The sequence below is a fragment of the Pagrus pagrus genome (assembly GCF_965226575.1).
Source record: "Pagrus pagrus genome assembly, chromosome: 2".
NCBI lineage: Eukaryota > Metazoa > Chordata > Actinopteri > Spariformes > Sparidae > Pagrus > Pagrus pagrus.
In genome coordinates this window covers 31,163,143-31,181,434 of record NC_140186.1, presented here as the reverse complement: position 1 = coordinate 31,181,434, position 18,292 = coordinate 31,163,143, and the positions used below count along the sequence as shown (strand labels likewise).

The 18,292-nt window shown below is 40.6% G+C and overlaps 1 protein-coding gene across 1 annotated transcript; it reads left to right on the top strand.

Annotated features, from left to right (window-relative positions):
- Window positions 1–97: 97 nt before the first annotated feature.
- On the top strand, window positions 98–12,364 carry LOC311252557 (uncharacterized protein). The gene is made up of 11 exons (XM_084345803.1): window positions 98–521; window positions 606–684; window positions 1,309–1,671; window positions 3,795–3,908; window positions 4,003–4,118; window positions 4,252–4,360; window positions 4,459–4,595; window positions 4,733–6,285; window positions 7,546–7,647; window positions 9,386–9,456; window positions 11,450–12,364. Exons 1-11 carry the CDS (start codon window positions 439–441, stop codon window positions 11,765–11,767), a joined length of 3,045 nt encoding a protein of 1,014 aa, XP_084201929.1. The 5' UTR covers window positions 98–438; the 3' UTR covers window positions 11,768–12,364.
- The last annotated feature ends 5,928 nt before the right edge of the window (window positions 12,365–18,292 follow it).

Below are 18,292 nucleotides of genomic sequence, written 5' to 3'. Positions count from 1 at the left end.
AAATAGTTTTTCATAATTGTGCCTTGTCAACACGAAAATGTCATGCTGAGTTGAACTGACCCATATCTCCTCCCCCTCTGTCCTTATATGGTAGAGTCCAGGGAGGTGACGTTTGACGCAAACCCGGAAGAAGTGGCAATGGATGGAATCGTGTTTGCAGAGAAGTCACGTTCATGTGACGGAGCCGTGAACCACAGGACTGCAACTCAAACCAATATGTTTGGACAAGTCAGGGTCTGACAGAGAAGCAGGTTAAGATAGATAATACATTCAGAAGACTTGTCTCTGGCGCGAAGTAGCCTTTGTCATCACGAGCATCTCTTGTGGACAGTTTGAAAGTTTGGTGTAGCTATACATGTGAGTGGTCACATCCTCGGCTATGAGCGCTGTGCTAGTTTTTACACAAGGAGAAACTGAACCAGTGAAGAGTGAAATAAAATGTCTTTCGCTACGTTGTTCACACGACTATCTGCTGTGGCAGAGGAAGTAAAAGGCCCTGGTCACCGAGCCTTCAAACGCAGGTATTTAACGCTACATTAGCTTGTTTGAAGTAGCAGGTCTTTTTAAATCTACATATTCATTAGTGGCCCCTTTTTGTTTTATAGAAACGAGAGTGACGATGGTAACGGAGGCAATGACAGAAAGAGGGGGACCCAGGGTGAGCAGACGGGCCCTTACACAAAGGTGAGTTAATAGACTAATGTTTATAATTACACCATAAAATCAACATCACATATTTAAAAGTAGGCTCAAAGATTCTGTAAGAAAACCACTGAGCTAACTGACCAAAAGGACACACCAGCTCCAGACTGGATACTCACAACCTTGTGAGTATCCACTTGTGAGTGTGTATATATATATATATATATATATATATATATATATATATATATATATATATATATAAATAACTAGAATGTTTTAGTCTTTCAGACCTTCATTACACTATTTTGGAAGAGTAACTCCTTGAAAAACTTACAGCCCATTATATAATTACCTAGTCAGTGATTTTAATTTTCCACTACCTAACTAATGGCAGGGATACTACAAGCCAATAGTTCATGAATGTGTCGGCACAGAATTGATGTGACGCCACAGACAAACATCAACCACTGCCAGTGGTAAATACCTTATTTGCAGATAGGCTGATAGCAGTCAATAAGGCTAATGTCTTTGGGACATTTTTTTTTTTGTTCAGTCAATATCTTTATCAGTGCATTCCTAGTTTGTGCTGCTTGCCTAGACAACATGGATTTGTAGTCATAGACTTCGCTTGACATTCACTTTGAATGCATTTTCTTTCCACAGAAGCGATGTTACCAAGCCCAGACAACCAGAACGTATAATGCTACAGAGGATGACTCCAAGGCCCAACACTTTCATATGCATACCACTGACAGTGAACATGCAAGTGTTGGCTTCACCAAAGAACTGAGACATCACATAAATCAAGCTGGCCACATTAACATGTGGCACAAAGGTCAAAAGTACAAAACTAGAAATAACCGTAATGTGAACAAGCAACAAGAGCAGAATAAGAAGATGGAGGGGCAGAAAACTTGGCATCAACAGAGGGGTAGAGGTAGACCTGCCTATAGAGGTGCAGGCCATCAGACTGGACCTACTTTGAGAAAACATGGAGAGGACAGGAAACATGAAAATTATAAACAGGTAAGTTTGAGGTATGACACTTGGCTGTTTCTGTCAGGACAGATATCATCCATCATTGGCAAATTATCTGTTACAGTTTGAAAGAAACCTGCTGTTGTGGCAGAAGCAGCATTCAGATCAGTCATGTTGCATATCTAATGAAAACAAGACCAGAAATGAAGCAACGATGCCCAGTTCTGACCTTTGCTGCGTGTCATCCTCCACTCTGTCTCTGCATGCTATGCCTCCCTCTCAGCTGTATACAGGCAAAATGAAGGCAGAAATTATTCAAATATTTTTCCAGATCGGGTCAGATAAAAAGCAGCAACAGGGCTTAGGTGCTTTTGACACTTATGGAAACACCCTTTAAAAAATGGCATGACATTTTGCAACACTGCTATGAGTGTTTCAACCTGTCAACACTTAAGTGGCAATATTAGCCCAATACTATCTTGAAAATCATAAAACCTCAAGTCTGTTATAATACAATGCACAGCTGGGATTTGCATTTTCCACCACAGCTCCCAATCCCTGCAGTACTATCTCAAAATCACCTCTAACAAAGAGACTCTCCTAATTCAGTTATAAACATTTTTTAGCAATTTTACTATAACTTCTTCACAACAAAAGTCCTCCATTATTTAGTCATTTAAAAGCTTTTATTATGAAGCAGCATTACAGGAAACGTTGTGTTTTCAGCAGCAGTAACTAAACATGACTCCCGAAACAGCTGAAAGTGAACACGATGAAACCGTAAAACACAGCAGATGTTTGAGAGAACAAACAGGATGAGAGAAACTAAAGGGATTCAGTTAGAGGCTACAAAAATACTGAGAGCTGAACACACTGACTTTTAAAAATGGCTTTCTCTCAGGTTTCCTTCACATACTTAAGCTGAGAATCAATTTTAGGGGGAGACAGGTGCTTGTTATGAGTTGGCCACAGTCGCGAGACAACACCGCAGCCCACTTGGAGGCAGGGTGGTCGCAGCCTGGCCCTACCCTGCTCTTGGCCCTACTTGGCTCAACACGGTAAACTGGTAATGGAAAAGCAAATTAGTGCAGCTCAGTTTGTCTCGGCCTGGCCAAAAGTGCTGGTGGAAAAACTGCATATGTTTTTGTTGTGCAGTGAATGCTACAGGCATGTCTGAATGAAAACTAGGTGTTTATGCCCTGAACTCTCAAAGGGGCCCTGTGGAACTTGTGCTGGAAGCCAGTAGTTGGTTTATGTTAGCAGACTCCGTTTCTAAGCTAACGTTAGCTACTGTTGCTCTCTGTTAGTGGAGGAGAGAGAGGCACTGAGACGAGGAGCTCGAGAAAGGTTGAGGAAAAAGTCACATCCAGGCTTGTATAGGCAACTGAGAGAGATGGGGATGGTCTCATTTTTCATGTCATGTTACAATCTGCTCACATATGGCCCACACATAAGTGATACATTTTTTAAATTGCTTAAAATTGTTACAATGATCGCCTTTATACTCATTGTCCAGCTTGTGCCCAGTAAGTGTGAGAGGATTTAATGGAGCTGACCCATTTTTTCATAGCTGCCATTTTTAGATTATTCTCTAAATTAAAAAGCATTTGTGTGCTGTCTGAGGGCAGTCCCCACAGTAACACCCAATATAAGACACTCCAATTTACACAAATCAATTCACCAAAAGATCCAGTATGTGTGGGTTTAGTTGCATCTAGCAGTGAGGTTGCAGATTGCGACCAACTGAATAGCCATCCCCTCATCCTTCCCTTCCAAGCATGTGTGAGAACCTCTGGCAGCCGCTAAAAGTGCAAAAAAAAAACGTGAAAGGCCCTCTCTAGAGCCAGTGTTTAGTTTGTCCGTTCTGGGCTACTGTAGAAACATGTCGGTGCAACATGGTAGACTCTGTGGAACCTCCCTTTGTAGATATATACAAGGCTAATTCTATGGTAAAGAAAATATAAGAATTATTAGTTTCAGGTGATATAAAACTAATGAATACATCATTCTGAATATATTGTTACATTTCTGCCCCCTGAATCCTAACTGCCCCTAACCAAAGCTCAGAATGCCACTACAAATTGGTTAAGGGGCACACAAAAAGGTTTATTTGAGAATGTATTTATGAAAATGTTTGGGAATATTATTGTCATGCTCATCTTTTCTCTTAGGGCTTCCAAGAGAAGCGTACAAGGTTCATGACACAGGAGTTCAAGGACCAGAACGTTGTGGTCGTGGATGGGCGGTCACTTTGTCGACATTTCCTTTATGGAAGGTGCATCAAGGTGGGTTGTAGGATAGAAAAACATCTTATTATTCTGCCCTCAGGCTTTTTCATTGAATGCTGTTGAATTGCTCCCTTCCCTTTCCTGTACGCAGGGTGACGACTGCCAACTGGAGCATGTTCAGGGTTACAACAATCTCGTCAAAGAACTGTGCAAATTCTACGTCCAGGGATTCTGTGCAAAGGGGGACAGCTGCCCATACATGCACAATATCCTTTGGTTCAAAAGCTATAATCTGCACATCTTCCTGTCATATACTGATTGCAGTGATGAGTATTGTACTGCTATTTGTGAGAAACTGGAGGCTGTTGAATATCTGATGTATCCTTTACTAAACTGCACAGTCCTTCCCCTGCAAGTTCTTCCACAGAAAAGGAAAATGTTCTCAAGGAGCAGATTGCAGGTTTTCCCATGAGCTGCTTAATGAATTCACTAGCCAACTCTTAGATGAGGTGTGTATGCAAAACTCCCAGGGTGGAAAATGTCTAAAACCTTTTATATGCATTGCTGTGTGCTGATTTCGCATGTGCTTCATTTCCTCTCGCTGCAGGCATTAAAACGGGAAAGTGACCTCTCTGAACTTGCAAAAAAAGCTGAACAGGAGTCCCCAGAACAGCCAGCGAACACAGACGAGTCCACGATTATAGAAGCAACCAGAACCCCTGATATGTTAAATCAACCAGTCAGGTGCGCACATACAAACTTAAACCTGCCATTGTGATTCAATACATGAGTGTGATTCTTGCATAAGATTTTATCTCATAAATGACATTTGGTTGTGACATTTGGGATTTTCCCCTTCACCTGACATTTGTATTTTTCAGGCCAAACTTTTACAGAAGCGCAGACACAAATGCTAAGCAGGGAGCCCTGTTATGTCAACCTGAAGAAGCGGAAGCTGTCCCACCACATGCATCAGATGCTGCCCAACCCCAAAGCCCTCCATCAACTAACCTCACTCAGGAAGAGCCAGTGTGTTATTCAGTTGAAGCAGTGCTTGGACCTCAACTATCCAAACCTTTCTCTAGTTTCTTAACAACTCCAAGAAGTCAAGGATCCGCCCCTCTCTCTACTTCTGATTGCACGACAGGCTCTGCAGTTCCGTACTCTGTCGATGCTGTTCTCAGGTCTTGTAAATCAGTGGAAAATTCTTCCTTTGGTGACCAACCTATCCCTCCTACGGCACAAACTGTATTCTTTACCCCCAAAACTCACTTTGAAGAGATCACTGATCCTCAGCTAAGCCCAGAAACCCCAAATAAGGAGGTCTTGAATTCTGTTAATACGAGAAAGGAAGCAAACAAATCCCAGGAAAGACTGTTCAAAAGCCTGCCATCTCTCCAAGTGCACACCAGTCTGATGTCTGAGACCTTACCTAATTGTACTCTGGCCTACGCGGACAGCAGGAAACAAGCTGCTCAAACAGCCGCTCATGAAGTCAAGTCGGAGTTGTCGTCTACAGATATTACATACTCTGTAACCTGCAAAGGTGAAGGTGTTCTTCCATCAGGGCCCCCTAGTCAGATGTCCTCTTCCAAACATCCTGCACAGTTGAGGCCACACCTCTCTGCTCTGGTATCAGATTCACAAGGATCTTTTAAGCCTTTTTGTCCCTCGTCAGGCCCCATTAAATCAAGTGGTTCGGCAATCTCAGTCAATCATTATTTTGCACCAAAACAACCCACTAAGATCTATATGCACTCCAAAGAGACACAATCTGGTCTCAACCTTGGCTCAAAACAGCATTATTCAACTGAGACCACAGCAGAGTGCAGCAGGAAAATGGTGCATTGTGGTGATTCAACAGTTAGATGTAAAAAGACCAAGAAGAGTCCCTATAGGAGCCTTTTCGCAAGCCTCATCACTGACGCTCCACAACCTATAGACGATTGTTTAACAAGTTCCTCCTGTTGTCATGACTTAATTCAACCTTCGTGTACTGCTCCACCGGCTTCAGATAGCAGAGGTACTCATCTTAAAACTGCACTTGAACCTGACAAAGCCTCTGCCAGACCGTTCCTCAGCCTTTTTGCTGCTCCTCTCAGTGCTGCTCCTCTCCCATGTGTGCAGTCCCAACCAGATTATTCAAAGACTTACTCCTCTTCTAAACAGTCAGTCCACTCACTTGTTAATACATCTCATTTATCAAACTCCAAACAAAAAGCTACTAATGTAGAGGCACTTCTCCCATGCCCAGTCTCTCATGCACCAAGATCCCCTGATTTGTCCTCTGATGCTGAAATAGGAAAAGACAATTCAACTGGGCATATAAATCAGCCTGTGAAACAGCTGGTGAATCCTGTCTGCAGCCGTGTGTCTGGCAGTCCAACTTGTAGTGGTGACAGTCCATCTACTTCCACAGCTCATCGACACAAAGGTGGGATGCCACATACTTCTTACCAATAATAATAACCCCCTTAGATGTTTTCCCCTTATATTGCTTTTATGAAGGGAATCATGGTCAATATAATTTGTTGTTTTGTTTTGTTTTTACGAGAATTTACAAAAAACCTCTCTAATGTCAAAGTGAAAACAGATTTCTACAAAGTAATGTCACTTAATAAAAATATATAATGTAAAATATGTGATTGCATAAGTTTCCACCCCCTTCAAGTCAGTATTTAGTAGATGCACCTTTGGCTGCAATCCCAGCACTGAGTCTGTGTGGATGGGTCTCAATCAGGCCTGGACACATCTGGACGCTGCAATTTCACTCAATTCTTCTTTGCAAAACTGCTCAAGCTCTGTCAGGTTACACAGGGATCAGGTGTGAACAGCCCTTTTCAAGTCCAGCCACAAATTCTCTATTGGATTGAGGTCTGGGCTTTGACTCGACCACTCCAGAACATTCACCTTGTTGTCTTTAAACCATTTCTGTGCAGCTTTCGCTGAATGCTTTGGGTCATTGTCTCGCTGGAAAATAAATCTTCTCCCAAGTCGTAGTTCTCTTGCAGACTGAATCAGTTGTCCTCCAGGATTTCCCTTTATTTTGCTGCATTCATTTTACCTCTACCTTTACAAGCCTCCCAGGGCCTGCTGCTGAGAAGCATCCCCACAGCATGATGCTGCCACCACCATGCTTCATGGTGGGGATGGTGTGTTTGTGGTGATGTGCAGTGTTTAGTGTCTGCCAATAGCGTCTAGTCTGATGGCCAAAAAGCTCAATTTTGGTCTCATCAGACAAAATAACCTTCTTCCAGTTGATCTTGGAGTCTCCCACATGCCATTGGCTGAACTCTAGTGGAGATTTAATGAGCTTTCTTCAACAGTGGCTTTATCTTTGCCACTCTCTCAAGAAGCTTTGACTGGTGAATTGAGACACATTCACTGCACTCAGGTGATCTCCATTTCACTAATTGTAAGATAATTGGCTGGACCTCTGTTGAATTAGGTCAGTCACTTTAAAGGGGGTGAATATTTATGCAATCACTTATTTTTCTTTATATAATTTTAATTAATTGACATTACTTTGTAGAAATATTTTTTCACTTTATTTCACACTTTTTTTTTTGTAAATTCTTGTGAAAAAACTGTGATTCCATTTATAAAAGCAATAACAGGGAAAGAAAACATTCAAGGGGGTGAACACTTTTTATAGACACTACATAATGTTGTTAATGTCTCGTTCATATTTTAGGATCTGCAGGAACAACTGCTGCAAATTCAGTTCTGAAGACTCTGTTTCTGTCCCTGAGCCCATATCATCAGGATGGAGAGCATCAAGACAGTGTCCCGTCGGGTATGCTGTTCATCCAGTCCTCACATTTATATAATAGAGAGCCCCTTCCAGTTTCCCTCATGGGACCTTATTTTGGAAAATAATTTGTATGGTAGTGAATGGAGAGAGACAAATAATGTTTTGATCCCCCCTTGAATTGTGCCCCCAAATTACATACGTCAATTTAAAGATAATTTTCCATGTCAAGAGAGTTGCAGTCGGTCATAAAACTAATGAAAGGTAAGACTGTGAAAATACGTAATTATAAAGACTACACAGCCAACAATCACGTCGGTGTCTCAAGCGGCACCAAAACCTGTAACTTAAACATTGTGTGCTGGTCCCATATATTATCTTGCTGACAGAGCTACCAAACTCTTCTTTCGCATAACTACAGTTGTAAGTATGGCCAGATTTATTGTGATTTTCATCTTTTTAAGTACCTTTTCTGTGCCAAGACGGCGGCCGTGTTGGTGACGTGTGTTGAGCAGTGTTAATTATGTCGGCTATTTTTCAATTTAGTTTTGGTCTTAGTCTTGTGTCAAATGCCCTTATTAGTTTTAGTCATATTTAGTCAGCTTGTATTCTTTTTTGTTTAGGCACATTTTAGTTGACGAAAAGTCTTGGCATTTTAGTCTAGTTTTAGTCAAAAGTCTTTTTTTAGTCTCTGAAAGCAGATTGACAGTAATTTTAATCACAATTAATCTAGTCAAACCAATAGACTGTCTCACTCATCTCACTGTCATTACTACCTGATAAAGTAGCTCCACATGTTGAATGATTAGGAATGCTACGTTGCTAGAGGAGCAGCTGCAAAGACACGTGTTGCTGCTTTCTGTCGGCCCGTGCCACACCGATGTGAACCAAAAACACTGCTGACGTGATGTCTGAAGTAAGATAGGTAATAGGTTGCCAAAGATCTCACCAAATGAAATTTTTTTAAGCAGGTAAATCGACCCAGATGAAGCTACGACATCTCAGGAATAATACGTTTTATCAGGCAGGAATACATTTATTGAAACACGGGTTAACACGTGAAATTACTCTGTAGCACGTTTCACCAGAGAAGCTCTGTTTGTACTCGCTGCACTTAGCACAGAGCACCGGTGTTGTGTGCTCCTCACTCAGGCACACACACACACACATACACACACACACACACACTGGCACCCTGGCAGCAGCGCAGGAGGAGAAAAAAACTGACGCGCATCCAGTGAAGGCACTTTTTGGATTGTAATTTAAAAGTCTGTGACGAAAAAAGAAAGACATTTTATTAAGTTTTTATTTGATTAAGTAGATTTCGTCTCGTCTTTTTTCATCAACAAAAAATGCGTGTTAATTTCATCACAGTCAGTGTTTAAGGGCATTGATTTCGTCTCGTCTTCGGCTCGTTTTCGTCATGAAAAAAACCATCGCTGACGAATATTTTTCGTCTCGTCTGATGAAATTAACACTGGTGTTGAGAAAGACGATGTGATTCACTGAGTTGTAAAACACAAAACTAGATGGTACTTATCTTTAGTTACGACTGACTGCAACATTCTTGACTTGGAAAATTATCTTTTAAAAGGAAAAACATGATATCTGTGTTACATTTGTGACAATTATTTGTCTCTCCACATTGATTACTGTACATTTTTTTCCGAAATGAGGTCCAGTGGAAGGGGCATGACTTCGGCTCTCTATATCCATGTATAAAATATGTCATCCTGGCAGAATTGAGCAATATTTTTTTTTTATTGTTTTGATTTCATTTTAGGAATTGAAGAGAAGGACAAAAGCAGCACAAGGTGTGTCTTTGTGAAGCAACAGCAGAAAAATAAATTCGAGGTAGGTAGTCATTGTCAACAGTTTACATACACTTTCTACAGCTCTCATTTTTCTGGTGGAATGAGTGGAACACAAACTACTTTGTCACAAAAAGTGAGACTTTTTGCAGTGTTTTGGCTGACAGTGATACTCAGGCAGGATTTGTATTGAAGTCAGAGTAAACAGCTGAAGAAAGCCAGTGGAGAGAGGCCGAGCTGCAGCTGAATTCAGGACATCGTTGACAGTGACTGTCCAGAGCTGTAGACAGAAAACAGCGACTAGTAAAGCCTTTGCTCACATTACCCTCCGACGCCATCAGAAATGGAATATTTTTAGTGCAGTGAATTTTAAGCATGGGCAGTTTTTGTTCAATACTGTCACCGACGACCAGCCTGAAGCAGTGCATGTACCTTGCATGAAAGTTTTACTCCTGGCTAGGTAGAGTTATGCCAGAGGCCTCCTTCAGGATCCTAAAGATAAATTGGGGAAAAAAAAGAAAGATGACCCCTGAGTGAGTGTTTTGTCATCTAACGCTATGTTTTGGCCAGCAAACTAGTTGCTACAGAGTTGGGCAGTGATACACAGCAATTGTTTTTTTTTATGTGTGAGGTGATATATGGTTAAAAAATAGGCTAAAGCAATGTAGAATAAACAGAACCTGTTAAGAATTAATTTAAATGTAGACATAGTAAAAAATAATCATGAAAGGATACCAGAAAGGATAAGATATTAATGCATTTGACAGTTTAATTCTGGGAATTGGTAGGATACTCCTACCTATCAGTGATTTCCTGTTTCTCAAGAAATGTAATAACGAAAATGGGGGAAAAAACTAATTTGTAATTTATAACATACTGTATTAAAATATATTCAGAAAGTATTTAGGCTTACAGCCAAAAAACATATGCAACAGCTGTTTATGCGTAAGCGAGTGGAAAACATATACTAAAGCTAAAGCCTCACACCAGCAGCCTCTGAGAGCTAACAGAATAATCTGCCTCAGCTTCATAGAGTGACTTTGAAAACGCCAAAAATGACTTTCTCTAATGAATTTCTTTTGTTTATACAATGGATTACTTTTAAACACATTTTCATGAGGCTCTTCTTCTCATCAGATGGACCACAGGAAATACACTTGGAATGTAATATTCCTACTCGCAGCTGTAGCAACGTTTGAGCTGAATGTTTATTAAGTGCTGTTCTTTTGATCATTACTTTGAAGCTTTGAGTGTTTCTCTCTGAAACTTTGCATGGATAAATGTACCAGTTATTGGATGAAATGGTTGCTATACCTTAATACAGCTGGGAATTATCAAAAACTTTGTTTTATGTGATCTTGGATCCTGTACATAGATATTTACTTACTTATTTTTATGTATAGGGTACATTGATTTGTTAATTTATATTATCACTGCCGAACATGTGCTCTAATTGGGACATACGCTGTGGGAAGTTATAATTTGGCACTTGCTGGTTATGTAAGGTGCAGTTGTTTTCTAAAATAGTTGGGCACTGGAGGATTTAGCAAATGTTAGTCAAATAGGAGTAAATGCATTGTAAGTGGATTTACTGGGGACTGTTTTTAACGGCGGATTAATACAGATTTGGTGCACTAGTAAACGTGCTGGTGATCAGTGTATGTGGGATTGACTACAAACTACAGTGCCTAGGCTCATTGTAATTAAAGAACATCAACTCTTTGGCCCACTGTGTGCTCTTAATAGCTTTTAGACAAAAATGAAGCTCTACGGCACAGAATACTTGTTAGTAAAATCATTTGTTGATTTTGGTCTTTTCAGGGATTTGTTGAAGATAAGGAAACGCGTGCTAGCTTTATAGTTTAAACTCACACTTTGCATGTTGTTCGGTTGATTCTTTGAATTTCAGTTGGGGACTTTCTAGCTTTATGCTCTGTAGTTCTGTTGTATCCTACAATTTCCGGTTAGTGTTTGAAAGCTGATAACTTTGTACCTTTCTCCTGATTTCCTTTTATTGTCTGTCATTGGTTCCTCAGACTCAAGATTCCCACAAGCGGTCCACTGTGAAATCAGTTGCACACTCAGGAGAGCACCAGCCTTTTCTTCAGACTCCTCAAATCTCCTTGGAGGCAACAGGCTGGTCAACCCTCAGCTGTCCAGGAACTACAGAACCAAAGGTTAGAGACTCCGGCACCCACAACTTACCAGTGGTGCCACTGATGCTGCATTACACCCGACCAAGACCGAAGCAGACATCAGATGAAGCAAAGTGTGTGAATGGGAACACCGCAGCCACACCACTCAAGGACCTTTTTAAGACTTTAGACACCACTCTCGTCCACTCAGGACTTTAATGTGTGAATTACTATTTGTGTGTAATCAGACTAATAATCCGGATACATTTTTTTTTTTAATTGTTGTGCAGTTTTTATTACTTAATTTTTGGGCACTGTCAACATTTTTTTTAAATAATAATGTGCAATATGTAAGAATTACTCACCTTAAATTTATACGCAGCATAACACCAGAGTAACTGCTAACTACTGCTAACTGTATGCTATTTCTACATCCATGACTGTAGCTACTGTTAGCTGTACAGCTAGCGGGACTACCAGGAGTGTGGTTGTGTAACACCACTAGCACAGGAGCTGGTTAGCATGCTAATTTTTTGTTGTCTAAATATTTAGGACCCCAGTATAACACCCCTCCTGTCCAACCTCACCTGGCAATTGGTTGATGTGGAACGGACAATATTTGTTGAACTCTGTTTCTCCCTTCCTACAGCTTACATCCACCCTGCATCACTGTGTTTTGTTTTGCGCCTTCAGCACCTCCATAGCACATTAAACACACCTCCATGCACTGCTTTCACTGCTGACATTGTTGATTTACACACTCCATTGTCCATTTTTGTCGACTTAAGTTTTAATAAATTACTTGTTTTGAATACATTTCTTGCCTGGACTCCTTGTTATTGTCATTGAGCTAGTTTGTGACACTTTAACTTTTGCCTGAAAACACGTTGTTCGGAAACAATTTAAATATCTAGATTTAAAACAAGGAACTTAACACATTTATCATCACCAAGGCTTCCTTTTTCTGTGTTTTTGCCCCCCCTGCTGTTGACCATAGCTGGGTGTACACCACCACATGTCTTCAATGTGTCGAAATTTGGCCCTTGTCACTGTATCTAGTGTGATACTGAAAAGCTGCAAAATTATCAAACCATCTGATGGCTCATGTTTCCAGCAGACACAATCAACTAAAAGCTACTGCAATGGTAGCTATAGCTTGAATGACTGTGGTTTAGTTTACAGCCCGCCTTACCAATCAGCAAATAACAGATTAATGATAATGATAATAGGAACAACATACATTTATTTTTCAGATTAAAAAAAAAAATGATGAAAGTAAGTAAATTCAGATTCTCTGGAATCGTCATGAATTATATGTTCCATGAAATAAAAGCACTTTCAAATCTAAAATCTGTCTGCAAGTGACTATCAGGAGGGAGTCTGTCAGGGATGAGAACTACCAGAGAAAAAAAAGTGGGCACCATCAGTGAGACAATGTCGACAATGGAGGCCTGTCAATACATGTGTAATTGCCTGGTATATTGGTAGCTAGTACATTCTACTTTGGAGCTCGGCGGCATTGATGATGACGTACTTGTTGAAGATATCTATTGACCTGAATGAAAGCGTATGTCACTCGCCCCCCACTCCCCCCAACTCCCACTGCTGGCCCCAGCCACCTGAGCCAATGCAAGCAACCCAGCTGCAAGGAGAATCGACTCTGGGATGCTGCTATTTTGTGTTGTCCAATGCAAAGAGTTTGATGAGTATGACAGGAATCTTGTTTTTTTTTTTTCAGCAAAAATACGGAAACACCTTGTCTGTTCGAAGACTTCAGGCTCTATTAATCTGTATTATTCTATTGAATTTGATGTTTTTTTCCCCCACAGCCTGGCATGGAAATGATAGCAAATCAGAGATCATTGAAGTGAAATACACACAGGTCTTGCTCTATAAGACCTGTTGTCTCACTTACCAATTCAAAAGACTGATAATATCTTTTTAGGAGATTATAATTTGCTCCAGTGGGGGAAAGGCAACGTGCAATATTCAACCCCTGCCAAGCTGCAAGTGTCATATGAATTTGGCAGGTGAACATAGCGTGGTTAATTTCTGTTCTGTAATAGTGGTTTCATGAATTCAGTTACTTGTTTGGAAACGCCTCAGCGGTCATCAAAAAAGCCCAGAGGCGCCTCCACCCCCTCCGGAGGCTCAGGAAGGCAGGTCTTCCCACTTCTCACTTCACCACCTTTTACAGGGGCACCATTGAAAGCATTCTCACATACAGTTTCACTTCCTGGTTTGGGAGCTGCAAGGCATACGAACAACAGCAGCTCAACTGGATAGTGAAAACAGCCAGCAGAATCATTGGTGCCCCTCTGCCCTTCCTGAAGGAGATCTATGAGCAGCGCTGCATCCACAGAGCTGCCGCCATCATTAGGGACCCTCATCACCCCTCTCATGGACTGTTTTCCCTCCTGCCGTCTGGGAAGAGGTACAGGAGCATCTGCTGCAGATCCGTCAGGATGCTGAACAGCTTCTTCCCACAAGCTGTAAGGCTGATGAAATGGACTGCGCCCCCTACCCACACACACATTCACACCCAACCCTCCCCCTCAGTAGGTCAGTCACCTCGCACTTAAAGCACTTTATTATGGACACGCTCCCAAACTGCTGCTGATGTATGAATGCCATGGTTTCTTTTTTGTTAAAATCATTGTCTTTTTTACTTGATGCGATTTTAACTTGTTTTAATTATTTATTATTTTTAGTGTAGCACTGCTAGAAGCTGGTAAGAAACGGTATTTTCGTTTCAGCCTATGTATGAACATACATTTGTGAGAAATGACAATAATGTGTCTTGAAGTCTTGAAATTCATATTCAATGTCCCCACACTTGTTTAGGAAATCCAGCACATCGTCCGGATCACTATACCACAGGCACTAATGCAACTCTGGCTAAGAGGCGTTTTTGTACAGTTAAAAGACAATTGACTCCAATATCCGAGCGGGTACATTTGCTAATATTTTCAATTTTGCTTGTGGGCATGCTCAGAGACAGTAAGATCCGACAGTTGGCGGTTCGAATCCAGGGACAAGTTAACTTAACACAAACTGCCCAGTGATACGTGCAACGCTTGCCTGTGCATGCATTGTGCATTTGTAGCTAACTAAATAAGAGTAACACCTCTGTACTCATACAGCACATCTGGTTGCCGTTCTATTGAAATACAGTTTCACAAAGGAGGAAAGTGTGCAAAACGTCGGTTTTTGAAATCACATCACATCAGGTCAATGTAATATGGCAAAGATTGAGTTTGTGGAAAATGATATTGGTGACTGATATTTTTCATAGTAACAATTTCAGCACATTCAACAAACATGATGACATACAGCTATATGAATCCAATACTTTATTGTGGAAATTAGATACATAATTAAAATACATTCAGACGATGAGTTACTTTTCAAGTGGTCTGGATGACTTGTAGATGATCCCCTGACTTTTCAGCTAGCGTGATCATCAGGCCAGATTGTTCAGGTTTGTTGATGAGAATCATTGAAATTATGAACAAATTAAATAGATCTCTTCTTGAAAAAGGAGGAAAGATTATTACTTCACTGAATCTCGGTTTGGGACCACACTGCGGTGCCAGTTGTATTGAAGTCAATGGAAGATGCGCGGAGAAACACACTAAAACCCAACATATCTACATCGTATGACTTCTGATAAAGAAGTGCTTTCAGAAAATGAAAGCACACACTTTGGGTGGATTTTTTTCTTCCAACTCGTTGACATGGCTGATAATGTGATCAAAAGGGACAGTCCGACTGATTTCAGTTGACTGCACTTACACTTCGAACATCGGCGCAAACAGGAGCCTTTTATACACAAATTCAAGGCATGAGCAATTTGTCGATAAAAAAATCAGTGGTGAACCTACTCTCAGAAATGCCACTTGCATTATCTGGAGGCATTTCTTCATTAGAAGTCATATGACACAGATATGTTGAATTGTGTTTCTTAATGCATCTCCCATTGACTTCAATACAGCTGTCACCACAGTCAGGCCCCAAAGCAAAATTCAGTGACGTAATGACCCTTCCTTCTTTATTAAGTTCCTTTTTTTTCATTCAGATTTTTTCGTTTTTCTTAAACACCTTGCAAAAGTACGGTACAAAACATGACAAACATACAAACTGAAAACAACCAAACAGCACAGCAGCTGCACCCGAACACAACACCCCACATGACATACATGTTTTTTTGATGACTTTCTTTATTGGAAGCAATTCCACAGGTAGCAATATGACAGAACAACGTGACAGAGAGGACTTCCATTCTATCATTTTTTATCCCTCCCACGATCCCACCCCACTCAAAGGTGAACAGTTCTATGATCCAATCATTAAAAGAAGGTGTGTTTGCAATTTTCCAGTTTTTCAGTATAATCCTGGCTGAATTAGGGAAGCCTACAAAAGTTAACCCAAACTGTGCCTTAGTAAGTCCAGCAGGTAGAACAGATTCATTTTTCAAGAGGGCAACAATGTGGTGTGCTTGGCAAGGGCTGTTCCAGCCACTCCTCAGTTGTCCCAACCACTCAGGTCCAAAATGGGGAAACCAGTGGACAGTCCCACATGAGGTGTAGAAAAGTACCCATAGAACTCTTACATTTCCAGCATTCATTGCTTCGAATTAGACCAAGTCCTTTAAGTCTGACTGGAGTCCAATTATATCTGTGAATTATTTTATAATGTAAAGATTTACTCTTAATATCCCTTACCAGTCAACCCATGTTACAGACTATATTCTCCCAGACCTATTGTTCAAGCTCAGTGTCCAGGTCTCTTTGCCATGTCATCCTAAAACTCTCACTTTTACGGTACAAATCATTTGCTGACATTTTATAAAATACAGAGGATGATTGTACATTATTTGGAAGTTTGAAAAACCCTTGGAATACACGTCCATCCTGTCAAGTATTGTAACCCATAGACTGTACACAACTCCATAATTGGCAGTATTTCCAAAAGTCTCCTTTATCATTGAGATTGTATAGATCTTTTAGCCTCTGGTATGAGTAGAGCACTTCTTCCTCAAATAGATCAGCCATTTAAACCCTTAGAGTGCCAAGCCCTCCAACATACTGTTTACTTCCCTATCTTAATCCCAGGATTATCCCATTTAGATGATAACCTTGTTTGTATTGAGACAGGCCGAATATTTTATGGACTTTATTCCAGACATCCTGTGAGTGCTGAAGTATCAGATAATGTCCCTTTCAGGAGGGGACTGTGAAGGTTTTTGAGACAAAAAGCATCTAGGTGATCAGGTGAGCTAAGTGACTTCTCCATTTCCATCCAGCCCAAGTGTGAACCACTTCCTGAGGAATGTTTGCATAATTTAACCGATTCAAAGGCAATAATTTACAACTCTATGTTTTGCAATGTCAGTCCCCCTCTAGTGATAAACAGACTAATATGGGGTTTCTTTCCATTTCACAGGTACTCCCTACTGTAACTACCTCATCATACTGCTTAAACCAACATTTTTTTTTTTTAATTCAACATTTTCCACTTAGCAAAGCTAATCTTAATGTTTTAGCGCACTAGATTCATATTTATTTGAATTCTCCTGAAAGTCTGTAGTCATTATTAACCAAAGTATTTCACTGCGGTCAAGCCAGCCCACACCTAGAAACACTTGGTCAAGCCAGCCCACAACTAGAAACACTTGGTCAAGCCAGCCCACAACTAGAAACACTTGGCCAGCCCACAACTAGGAACACTTGGTCGAGCCAGCCCACACGTTGTTTTGCGGTGCGTGCATATACTGCACATTACGCTTATAGCGAGAAAAGACTTGTTTCAAAGTCTTCCACAACGACCCCAGGACGTAACAAATACTCACGTCAATCTGATGTAGCCTTTCAAAATAAAAGCCCGTTGCACATTCATATTTCCTTTACATTAAGGCTTAATTTTGAAAAAAACAAAAAACTACCCGTTATTACTGGACCGTTCCACTTCAGACTGATAGTACTCAACCTCAGGATGACACCCAGGAAAAATCAGGTCAATCTGATGTGGAATTTCAGAATAAAAGCCCTTTGCACTTTTAAGTTTGACTGTGCTCTATGTACATTAGGATTCACATTTCTTAAAAACTACCCGTTATTACTGGACCGTTCCACTTTAGACTGATAGTACTCGACCTCAAGATGACACCCAGGAAAAATCAGGTCAATCTGATGTGGAATTTCAGAATAAAAGCCCTTTGCACTTTTAAGTTTGACTGTGCTCTATGTACATTAGGATTCACATTTCTTAAAAACTACCCGTTATTACTGGTCCGTTCCACTTTAGACTGATAGTACTCGACCTCAAGATGACACCCAGGAAAAATCAGGTCAATCTGATGTGGCATTTCAGAATAAAAGCCCTTTGAACTTTTAAATTTGACTGTACTCGATGTACAGTAGGATTCACATTTCTTAAAAACTACCCGTTATTACTGGACTGTTCCACTTCAGACTGGTAGTACTCGACCTCAGGATGAAACCCATAAAAAATCAGGTCAATCTGATGTGGAATTTCAGAATTAAAGCCCTCTTAAATGTCAGATATTGTCAATATTTACATGTATATTCAGATGGATATTAAAAGGAAACTCCCTGTTTCCACAGACTAATTTGAATTCACACTGGTAGTGGTCCACCCCAGAGACTTACTCATGTAATATCAGGAAGTTCTGATGTGGAATTTCAAAATTAAAGCCCTCTGAAATTTGAAATATTTTCAATA